At 40.3% G+C, this 12577-nt stretch overlaps 1 protein-coding gene across 1 annotated transcript in view; it reads left to right on the forward strand.

The window, feature by feature from the left end:
• usp43a (ubiquitin specific peptidase 43a) overlaps positions 1 to 12577 on the forward strand; it is a 452509-nt gene that overhangs the window by 392479 nt on the left and 47453 nt on the right. Inside the window, exon 9 of the mRNA XM_059948710.1 lies at positions 12190 to 12293. Coding sequence (XP_059804693.1) covers positions 12190 to 12293 — 104 coding nt within the window. The remainder of the gene's footprint in view (positions 1 to 12189; positions 12294 to 12577) is intronic.

Genomic DNA, 12577 nt, shown 5'->3' on the forward strand with positions numbered 1-12577 from the left:
TTCTGTAACTTTCCTCGTTAATGAAAGAAAAATCATAGAGTCGTGCAGCACAGTGCAAAGCCATTCAAACCAACCTGATTCTGGTGTATGTTTGGAAGAGTTCTGCAAATGAGTTCCATTTTCCTGTCCTTTCTTCACAGCCCTGCGTTTCTTTTTCCCCCATTTTGAATATATATCTGTATACTTCCATTTGAAAGGTTATTGTTAGATCAATTTCCACTGCCTTTTCAAATGAAATCAATTCAGATCAAACAATGAATAAATAAAAATTCTTGTAATTTTCTTTTTGATTTTTTTTTCCTGTCAGTCATAATATCTGCAACCTCTTGTTCCTCTAGAGCCTGGAGCCCACTGTTCCTTAAATGTGTTCTTACATTTATTGAAATTATGACTAATCTGTGACCTAACTCTATATTCCATAACAAAAATCTGTCACTTTCAGATTTAATATTAGCATTTATTTCACATTATGAATTCTATTATCTCTGAAACAATTCTGGTAAATCTCTTTTATACCCTCTTCTGTTCACAGAATTGGATACCATGTGTATTCTCATGGTGAATTGGTAATAATGGGCAGTGCTCAGCTTTACATGCGTGTAGCATAAAAGTGAAGAAAGATCATGCAGTGACTTAACTGTATATCATTTGCCCTTCTGTTATGATCCCTACCCTACATCGAACAGTCGTTAGCTGCAGGTAGTTGTTTGCAGCAGTGACTCGACCAAACCAACAAAACTTGGAGGCTAGGCACAGGGATGTGGGGGGTTAATTCTGGTTGAGGCATCTTCCATAGGATCCAATAATTATAATGTTCAGAGTCAAAGAAATGTATTTGATCCTTCATTAGTAACTAGCAAAACAAACAAACTTAAAAGCAAAAAGAAACTAATGAAACTAAAACTAACAAAATTAAGCAGAGATGAGGGGGTTAGACAATGAGGAGTGATTGAGTCACCTGAGACTTTACTCACTGGAATTCAGAAGAATGAGAGCAGATCTTATAGAAACATATAGAATTTTGAAAGGAATAGGTAAGATAGAGGCAGGAAAGTTGTTTCCACTTATAGATGAGACTAGAACTGGCAGACATAGCCTCACGATGCGGGGGAGTAGATTTTTTTAAGTATATAAAAGCTTTTTGGATTATATAAAGGGTAAAGGAGAGTCAAGGGTAGATATAGGACCAATACAAAATGATGCTGGAGATATTGTAATGAGAGGTGCAGAGATGTCAGAGGAGTCGAATGCATATTTTGCATCACTCTTCACAGTGGAAGACATCTCCAGTATACCGGATGCTCAAGAGTGTCAGGGAAGTGAAGTTTGTTCAGTGAAAATTACGACTGAGAAGGTGCTCAGGAGGCTTAATGATGTGAGGGTGGATAAATCTCCTGGACCTGATGGAATGCACCCTCGGGTTCTGAAGGAAGTAGCTGGAGAGATTATGGAGGCATTAACGATAGTCTTTAAAGAATTGATAGATTCTGGCATTGTACCGGATGACTGGAAAATTGCAAACATTACTCCGCTATTTAAGAAGGGTGGGAGGCAGCAGAAAGGAAACAATAGACCTGTTAGCCTGATATCAGTGGTTGGGAAGTTGTTGGAAACGATTGTTAGGGATACGGTGTACCTGGAGACACATGACAAGATAGGCCAAAGCCAGCATGGTTTCCTGAAAGGAAAATACTCCCTGACAAACCTCCTGCAATTCTTTGAGGAAATTACAAGCAGGATAGACAAAGGAGATGCAGTAGATGTGGTTTACTTGGATTTTCAGAAGGCCTTTGATAAGGTGCCGCACATGAGGCTGCTTAGCAAGATAAGAGCCCATGGAATTACAGGGAAGTTACGAGATGGGTGGAGTATTGGCTGGTCGGGAGCTAACAGAGTGTGGGAATAAAGGGATCCTACTCTGATTGGCTGCCGGTTACCAGTGGAGTTCCACAGGGGTCGGTGTTGGGACCGCTGCTTGTTATGATGTATGTCAGTGATTTGGACTATGGGATTAATGGATTTGTGGCTAATTTGCCGATGATACAAAGATAGGTGGAGGAGCAGGTAGTGTTGAGGAAACAGAGAGCCTGCAGAGAAACTTGGATAGTTTAGGGGAATGGGCAAAGAAGTGGCAAATAAAATACAATGTTGGGAAATGTCTGGTCATGCACTTTGGTGGAAGAAATAAACAGGCAGACCATTATTTAGATAGGAAGAGAATTCAAAATGCAGAGATGCAAAGGGACTTGGGAATCCTTGTGCAAGATACCTTAAAGGTTAAATCAACACATACAACAAGCTGGAGGAACTCAGCAGGTCAGACAGCATCCACAGATGCTACCGGAGCTGCTGAGTTCCTCCAGCTTGTTGTACGTGTTGATTTGACCACAGCATCTGCCGTGTACTTTGTGCTTACCTTAAAGGTTAACCTCCTGGTTGAGTTGGTGGTGAAGGTGGCCAACGCAACGTTAGCATTCATTTCTAGAGGTATAGAATGTAAGAGCAGGGATGTGATGTTGAGGCTCTAGAAGGCACTTGTGAGACCACACTTGGGAGTATTGTGTGCAGTTTCGGGCTCCTTATTTTAGAAAATGTATACTGACATTGGAGATGGCTCAGAGAAGATTCACAAGAATGATTCCAGGAATGAAAGGGTTACTGTATGAGGAACATATGGCAGCTCTTGGGCTGTATTCCCTGGAGTTCAGGAAAATGAAGGGGATTCTCATAGAAACATTCCAAATGTTAAAAGGCCTGAACAGATTAGATATGGCAAAGTTATTTCCCATGGTAGGGGAGTCTAGGACAAGAGGACACAACTTCAGGATTGAAGGGCATCCATTTAGAACTGAGATGCGGAGAAATTACTTTAGTCAGAGGGTGGTAAATCTGTGGAATTTGTTGCTACGAGTAGCTGTGGAGGCCAAGTCATTGTGTGTATTTAAGGCAGAGATAGATAGGTTCTTGATTAGTCAGGGCATCAAAGGGTATGGGGTGAAAGCAGGGGAGTGGGGATGACTGGAAGAATTGGATCAACCCATGATTGAATGGCAGAGCAGACTCGATGGGCCGAACAGCCTACTTCTGTTCCTATATCTTATGGTCTTTTGGCGTTATTTAGGACGGAGATGAGGAGGAACTGCTTTCCCCAGAGGGTGGTGAATCTCTACCCAGTGATGCAGAGGAAGTTACCTCAGTACAGATAGAGGTTTCCCCTGCTCCTCGATGGTAGAGCCTTCCTATGAAATGGTTTGTAAGCCAGAATGTCGTAAAGTGAAGAAGCAATTACCATTTGTTGATATGGGAAAAATTTGTGAGTGTTCGTAGACCCAAAAAATAACATACCAAATCATGCCAAATAACACATAAAACCTTAAATTACAGTAACATATAGTAAAAGCAGGAATAATATGATAAATAGACAGCCTATATAAGGTAGAAATACTTTTCTGCAATCATTGCAGCACTATCCACCGTAGCGAAAATCTCACACAAGCGCTCTCAGCAGAAGCACTCTCTCCAGTAACCTTTAAGCTATGAAGCTGCCAAATCATACCAAATAACAAATCGTACCAAACAAAGCATAAAAACACACAGCCTATATAAAGTAGAAATAATGTACGTCCAGTGCAGTTTCACTTACCGGAATCAGGAAGACAGTGAGGACACTGATGATGGTGTGTTAGGCTGAGTCGCCGGAGGTTGGGGTGGGGGGAGACTGGGGTGTCATCTCATCGTCGTCTGTTTCCATCAGGGCAGGCAGGTCACCTTCTATGTCTGTCTACCTCGGTGTCGAAGGGCGAGGTTTGTCATCTGCTGTGGCTGATGTGGAAGACTTGAAAAACGACAGCACGCTTGACTGCTTAGCCTCGCGCATTTTTCTATCGTGCAGTTCTTTGTAAGCACTCAAACCATCTTGCAAATATGCCCTAAACCTACGTACCCTTTCAAAATTAAAGTCATACTTTTCTGCAATCTGCAATGATCTGCAATGCTGCCATGCGTTGTCAATCACAGCAAAAATCTCACGCAATTGTTTCACTTTCAGTCCATTCGCTACTGTGTTCGGTTTCAATTGTTATCCTTTCCTCTTCCAATTGCATCAGTTCTTCATCTATCAATTCTTGGTCATGGGATGCCAAAACCTCTTCAACATCACCTTCGTCAACTTCCACAAGCCAAGTTCACTTTGTCATTACTTCGTTCACCACGATCGAAATGCTTAATTATGTCTAGTTTTATGCTAAGTGTAACACCCTCACGAGCTCTCTTAGGCTTTTTCAATACCTTAGAACTCACCTTGCTAACAAGTGCACAAAATAAATCAACATAAAGCACAGATGCTCACAGGCACGTGTTTAAGCAATGGCGACTGGAATGCAGTTCCAGGGGAGGAGCTTGGCTGCTCGGGGTGTGCGCTGCCTTTTCTCGTAACAGTGAAAACACCTTTTGTTAGCTAAAACAGGTAACTAATGCAGGTCTTTTGTAACAGCGAGGTGTCGTAAAGCAAGCGTTCAAAAAACGGGACACCTGTATTTAAGACAGGATTGGTTAGATTTTTGCATAGTAGGGGAATTAATGGTTATGAAGAAAGGCTGGTAGGTGGACATGATCAGCCATGATCTTATTGAATAGTGGAGCAGGCTCAACAGGCCAGATGGCCTACTCCTGCTCCTATTTTTAATGATCTTATAAACAAAGTTAAACACAAATGGTTAACAGAATATTAAAGGTTAATAAAAAAGACATCACCCTGACCAACTCCTGAGTTCTAAGCTAACTAGACTGATTCCTAAAAAGTATGAACATGTAATTAAAACTCTTCACTTCTACTCCACCCCACATGAGTAACTACCAAAATACACTTAATAAACGTGGGACACGGAGTACAATGCAGATAAAAAACAGATACATGGCTCCTACACTATCTGTATTGCAAGAAGAGGCACTGGATGTGGTACCAGGGCAATGGTGGATGCAATCCAAATCATAGCAGTGGTAACGGTAGCTCTCCTTTGCTCAAATGTTTAAATTCTTCCTTAACATGTTGAACTCTGATGGATGACTCCCTGTTAAGATGAAGATTGAAGGCAGCTGCTATGACATTGGGTGGGTTTGATTGCTTATTCTGCTGTTAATAGTTTATTCAGTTGTCCCCTGTGGTAATATCAGTTGCATGTCAAAGAGCTCAAAAAAGGTCTGTAAAATAAGAAATGAATTGCACTGTCAGTGAAATAATTGAGTGAGAAAGAGCTAAAGGCAGGGATCAATATCCAAACTGGAGCTCAGTGTGCAAATGCACATGTCATAGTAGATGAGTTGGAAGCATGAATTCAGATGAAGGGGTATATTGTAGTAACCATTGCTAGGACATGACCACTACCTGAATAGCAGTAGGTGCAAGAACTTAATTATTATTGCTTTGGAGAGGCACATTAGTATTGACCTTGATGTGCACTTAAGTATGATTGGGATCTTATGCCTAGTAGTTGGTTTCATCTATTATGGGTGTGCTAAGCATGTTTTGTGTGTGGAACTGAAACAAAATCAAAGGTCATCAAAAACAATTGTACACCCTTGTTTTAAGAGAATACTGTTGTGCTTTTCTCCCATGTTGTTGCGTTCGAACACAACTTTTGCATTTACTGATTGTCTTTCCTTGCTGAGCAACCAGCTGTCATAGTATTCATTTGTTGCCATGGAGACGAATAGCCTCTCTGCTCCTACATTTTGAGATCTTATGGAGATAAAATGAAAGGCTGCTGGCGAGAAAGCTGGGGGCAGAGGGAGAAGGAAGGAATATGCCCCACCCTTGTCCCTTAGCAGGACGCGGCAAAGGCCAACAGTCCTTAGACACAGGTAGCTAGAAGTCATGGGGATCAAAGTAGCACAGGACCAGAGATGAAGCCTCACTACTGATGATTATATTTTCCTTAATTTAAAATATCTGAGGGAGATACTACATCCAGCAGTGATGAACCAGTCTTGTATGTAATTCCCAACGTTCTTTATTATCTGTTCCATTTTCTATTGTGAGTGAAAAACAGAAGTTGCTAGTCTCAGACTTTGGATCCAGTTTCTCTTGGCAAGAGCCATGCATATTAATGATATGTATCTTAATGTGTCAAAATGATATGCCTATTAATTTATCAAATGGAAAGACAGGTAGGCAGTGGGGGTGGTGTGGCTCTGTTGTTGGCAAAAAGTGGAATCAAACCGTTGGCAAGAGGCGACATTGGGTCGGAAGGTGTTGAATCATTGTGGATAGAGCTAAGGAACTGCAAGGGTAAAAGGACCCTGATGGCAGGGATGACAGCAGAACAGCAGCGGTGGGGATTTCTGGGAGCAATTTAGAAAGCGCAAGATATATACATCTCAGAAGAAATATTCTAAGGCAGGACAACACAACCATGGCTGAGAAGAGAAGAAGAAGGGGCTGAGCGAGAAAGTGGATCAGCCTCAATGAAATGAAGTATCAGGCTTGAAGGAACAAATAGTCTAATTCTGCTCCTATATATTGTGGCCTTGCAGTCTTATATCATCCCTAGCATAAAATATGGTGAATACCTAAAATTCACATTACGGCAATTCCTGATAGGAATAGCCCAATCAAAGACATTATGAAAATTGGAAAATTGTTTTTAAGTACAAAAGAACAAGTCTAATTTTTTTTTTATTTTTCAACATTGTCCTTGTTGAAATCCTGAAATATGTACTGTATCTTCCTGCTATGTTTTTAACTTCTTGCTTTCAGTAGAGTTGGGGGTATCCTGTCAAGTCTTACTCTTTGTCTTGTTTTCTTTATTTAACAGCCCTGAATGCCTGATGTGTTTCTACACATTCAGAGTGTTATGTCCTTGTAGTATTTTCAAGCATTAGAACCAAATACAATTCAGCTACTAAATTCTAGTCATCCTCTATTTATCCAATATTCTCTTAGTTAAGAATTTCTCACAATTAGCAGTAGGCTTTATTGATATATTTGTAAAATTGTTCACTAATTATAATCCTCTTGATCCTTCTTTAGTCATGCTCCCTTGCAGAATTCCTTATATTTTTCCCCATCCTTTCTTGTTTACTGCTCCTTTACTGATACTGGTCCATTTGGTGCTTTCTTCAATTTTAAAGTCTGTCTGACTTGGTTAAATGCCAGACAAATTGAAAATAGTGTTTTGGGGGAAAATTCCATGCCTTAAAAATATTACACTCATCTTTGGAATAAGTGTGTAACTTTGATTCAGTGCGGCTGTGCATTACTTGACAGAAGCTAATGAAAGGAAAAGCTATTAGCAGGACTAATGGATGAATTTAACACCTTTTGTCTCAGTGGCAGCCATGCTGTAGTACACTTCTCCTTGTAGAACTAGTAATTTAACCTGCACAATGCTGTACTGAACTTTACAAAATGACCTGGGTGCACTAACTCCCATACACTAAAATCCCATTTTGGAGATGGCAGCAAAGGTAATAAAATAAATTCTCCCTTGACAGCAAAGCCATTTAAAAAGTTTAAATGCATTGAAAGCATCTCAGGGAATTAACCCTAAAGCTGAAAACAACTACTTGTGGTGACTGCTTGGATCATTACACACATTGCAGGAGGGAATCTGTGCACTCAATCAAATTCAGCTTGCATGTGAAATCTGACTTCTTATAGGTGACACCTAGTTTGAAATTGAGTGATACAGACTGCAAGAAAACAAAATTTATTAACTGTTATGTCTTGTAACTCCAAAACATAAAGCTAAATGAAAGCAAAAACACGGAGCCAGGAATACGTGTCTACATTAGTTTTGTTTTATTTTAGCAAGGGATGCACATATGACATGGTGACGTAATGAAGTTTACCATTTACGTACTTTTACATATAACCCATAATGAATGAATGAATGAAATTTATTTATTTCAGTCAGTACAAACATAACAAAAAGCATCATTTACAACGATGATTTCATAGGACAAAATTACAACAATGAATAATGAATTGTTTAAATAAAGAATGCTTAATTAAGCAATATAGTTACAATATTACTCAAATATTACTGAAATATTAACAACACAACATTAACTTTGTTTTTGCTACTGCTGCTTCTGTCAAAATTGGTTATGGTTGCTTATCTCACAAGCAAAGATCAATCTGAATTTCTCTGCAGCATTGAGGAAATCTGCGGTGCTCCCAGCAACATAAACAGTTTTTCTGTCTATTAATGAAATTATATTATGAATTGCACATCAGTGTATTGATCCTCATTTCTACTGCCAAGCAATTATTAAGTGCAGTCTCAATGCGTGCTGTGAGAAGGCAGTCCCATCAAGATTCACCATCAACACCTGGTCTGTAAGAGCACGAGCAATAACATATTAGCCTTAGCATATTTTGATTTCTTTTAAATTAATAGCCAAACTTAAATTGCAAATTCACTTAGATGTCTCCTGACTAGCATACTGCTATCCTCGCTAATATTCTTTGAAAAGCAATGTGTTCCTTTTTTAAAAATAAAAGCCAACCTGAAATAAAGACAGTGTTACAGCAGTATACACTAAATGTCTCCTGCCAGAAAGAGTAAGATTGGTTAAAATTAGGGGTTATAAAAGAGTTATACTGTGATCTTGGTTATATTGAGTATTTCTGGTTGCTTCACCGTTGAACTATACAAACAGTTTAATTAAAATCTGTAGACATTTAATTATTTCCATAAGCTGATGCACACTTGGCAGACAATGTAAGAAGTGTCGTCTGAGAAAGAAAGCAATCTTACTGTGCTGATAACGTAACTGCCAGCTTATTTCTAAGATCATCCAATCTCTGACTGTGTAATTAGCTACATGTACATTGAAGTCAAAGAGAATTTAGATTGCAAGCCACATACAGAATTGATATTGCACTGATGAAAAGAAACATTTCTGTGTTCAATGAGTGAAACCTTCTGACAGGCTTGATATGAGGTTTGTGTGAGTGGCAGGAAATGGAACACTCATCTCATGAAGTAATATGCAAAATCTGTCAAATTTTTAACTTGCATTTATTTGCAGCCATCTGGTTGAAATTTATTCAGTACCTTGAAAAGCCACAAATGAGAACTGTCTCACATAGTTTCCTCCACTTCAAGAATATTTTTCCCTTCTGATTCTCTTGAGGAGATTGATATAAAAATGTATCCTACATTGAGATAAATGTTCATGTATATTGTGTATTGAATTCCAGAATTAGCTTTCATTCTCATACCTGCAATAAAATTTTTGTAAAATGACTATAAATATGGACAACACAATACTACATACTTATCAGAAGCAATCAAGGATGAATTCCCACTTCCTCACCACCATTCAGCGCCCCAGACAGTCCTTCCAGGTGAGGCGACACTTCACCTGTGAGGTGGCTGGTGTGGTATACTGCGTTTGGTGCTCCCGGTGTGGCCTTTTTTATATTGGTGAGACCCGACGCAGACTGGGAGACCGTTTCGCTAAACACCTACGCTCGGTCTGCCAGAGAAAGCAGGATCTCCCAGTGGCCACACATGTTAATTCCACATCCCATTCCCATTCTGATATGTCTATCCATGGCCCCCTCTACTGTCAAGATGAATCAGATTCAGTTTATTGTCATTTAGAAACCACAAATGCAATGCAGTTAAAAAATGAGACAACGTTCCCCCAGAATGATATCACAAAAGCATATGTCAAAACAGACTACACCAGAAAATCTACGTAACGTTTGGCAATCCCCAATCCAGAGTCCGGAGAGGCTGCTGCATATTAATATCACACTACCGTCTAGCGTGTTCCCCGGAAGGGAGCTCCAAATCCACCAGACAAAAACAAGACCAAAAACTAAAGCTACAAGACCCACACAAAACCACACAATTACAACATATAGTTACAACAATAGCATAATTGATAAAAAACAGACTATGGGCACAGTAAAAATAGTCCAAAACGTTAAAGGACTGTAAGTTCAAAAGAAATCACCACAGTTTCCCCAAGTCCCCAGGGTCCCAACAGACTCGCCATCCCACGCTGGCGGCAGAAGGGAATACCCCCGCAATGGACTTCCTAGGCGCTGCCCGACTCAGCCTTGCAGACGCAGCACACAATAGAAGCTCCGTCGAAACCAGCCTCGCAGATGCAGCGCACACCAAAAGCGGCCTGAGTCCATCGAAAAGACTCCGAGTCCGTTGAACCTCCGAGCCGATGACCATCCCCTCCGGCACAGTTTCTCCAAGCTCCATCCTCTGCCGAGTGTATTAAGACTGCCCTGTCAACGGCCATTGGCAACGCGACCCCGAGGACTGGGGGTCTGTTCTTCCCAGCAGAGTCCCGGACCTCACAGCAGCAGCAGCAACGAAGAAGGTCTTCCTGGAATTTCCCGATGTTTCTCCATGCTTCCACGTCCGTTTTCAATCGATTATGATTGCGCATGGCACCCCACTTCACATATAACAGATAATCAGTTCCAGAGTGGCCACTGCAAGCTGCGTTGCGCCGCCATCTTGGATTATTATTATCTTGAATCCACACTCAAGTTGGAGGAACAACACCTTATATACCGGCTGGGTAGCCTCCAACCTGATGGCATGAACATTGACTTCCCTAACCTGTTAATGCCCCTCCTCCCCTTCTTACACCATCTCTTTTTTTCTCTCTCTCTCTGCCCATCACTCTGCCTGTTCTCCATCTCCCTCTGGTGCTCCCCCTTTCTTTCTCCCAAGGCCTCCCGTCCCATGATCCTTTCCCTTCTCCAGGTCTGTATCACTTTCGCCAATCATCTTTCCAGCTCTTAGCTTCATCCTACCCTCTCCGATCTTCTATCATTTCCCATTTCCCCCTCCCCCACTACTTTCAAATCACTTAGTATCTCTCTTTTCGGTTAGTCCTGATGAAGGGTCTCGGCCCGAAACGTCGACAGTGCTTCTCCCTATAGATGCTGCCTGGCCTGCTGCATTCCACCAGCATTTTGTATGTGTTGTTTGAATTCCCACTCTGTTGACTCCATTAAATAGTAGGTCTCACAGTCAATCATCAGACATCGGTGCGGACAGTACCCATTGTCAACTTTTCTGATCATGGACACCTGATCCTATTCTCCACAGGCATCTACACACTTCCTTTAGCAGTAAGCATTGCTCAGTACATCTCACATTAACTTAGTTCGCAGAAATGGCCATGAAGTACTTTTATTCAATGTGCTTTATTGACATCAGCCCTCCAGCTATTGTCAGGTAAGATTGCTGTTATTTAGAGGGAAAGAAACAGTCCACAACTACGATCCCTAGATATAATGTCCTGCTTAGGTTCCTCAGGACTGAAAATTGCATACTTTCTGGTTCTGGGATGGCTGACAGAGCTAATTCAGAAGCTACAGGCAGACATACCTGAAGGCTCAGGCAGGTGTAAAATACCATTGATGCTACAACATCACAAGTTACAGTTTTAGTATAATAATCCTGAAGGTGTGTGAGGAAAAAAATAGTGAGGTTTATTTTAAAATTGGATTAAAGTTTTCTCCAAACTAGGAAGCTCTCCCCTCCCTGTGGATCCCAACACAGCAGTTGCATAAATTGGCATACTATTCCATAATGTGTATTCAACAAGCTGTCAAGATGGAAATGAACAACTATGTGAAACAAGGCTTGCTGCAGGCATACCTGACTCTACAGTTATTTTAATCACCGACGGTGATCATTTGATGGTGCTCAAATTCCAAAATAAGTCTTTTTGCAATATTTCCTGAGGCGTTCTTTCTTATGGAAACAAAATTTTTGAAGCAATTATATATGGTTTTGGCTTTGCTTTGAAAGAAGTTTTTTTTTCAGTGCAGATTGTTGTTTGACAGGTCTGAATTGTAGAACTGAGTTATACTTCAGTGATCTGGATATTAGCTTGTACCAAATGTAAAGGACTTGCAGGAAATGAAGTTGGAAGTCTCAGTCTTAATTGTTGAGAACTTGTCTCCACTATACCGAATTAATTGTTAATTCAAGATTTTTTTACTATGAGACTGAGTAACAGATGATGGAAATGGTGATCTGCTATCGGTACATTTCATATAAGGTAATAGGTTTAATATAATAATACAACTTTGATAATATGTTTCTTCAAGCAAATCTGATTGATTAACTGAAACAGCAATGCTTTTTACAAGTATAAAAAGTCAGCATGTGCATGACCAAAATTTTTCTTCTATATCAGAACTTCGGACACTCCTTCCGAATACGAGTGGTTGGCGGATTGGCAACCAACTGTTACCTCTCTTCCCAAGAAAATAGACCACTCTACCAGCCAGCAGCTGACAGGTGAGATATACGTTTACCCTATGACGCTTCCATTAAACCAGACTAATGGCTACTTTTCTAAATAACAATTCTTTAAGATTTTTTACTGTGTTTGGACTTAATCTTAGCAACCTGAAATAAAAACAGAAAATGTTGAAAATGCTCAGCAGTTCCTGCAGCATCTGTGGAAAGGGAAACAGAGTTAACATTTCAGATCAAAGACCTTTTATTACAGTTTGTAAGCTTGTTCATTTATTTCTTATTGTGCCTGCTGTTTTGCATCAAACATAAAATGCCCTTGATAA

This window comes from Hypanus sabinus, chromosome 23, assembly GCF_030144855.1.
Source record: "Hypanus sabinus isolate sHypSab1 chromosome 23, sHypSab1.hap1, whole genome shotgun sequence".
NCBI classification, from domain to species: Eukaryota; Metazoa; Chordata; class Chondrichthyes; order Myliobatiformes; family Dasyatidae; genus Hypanus; species Hypanus sabinus.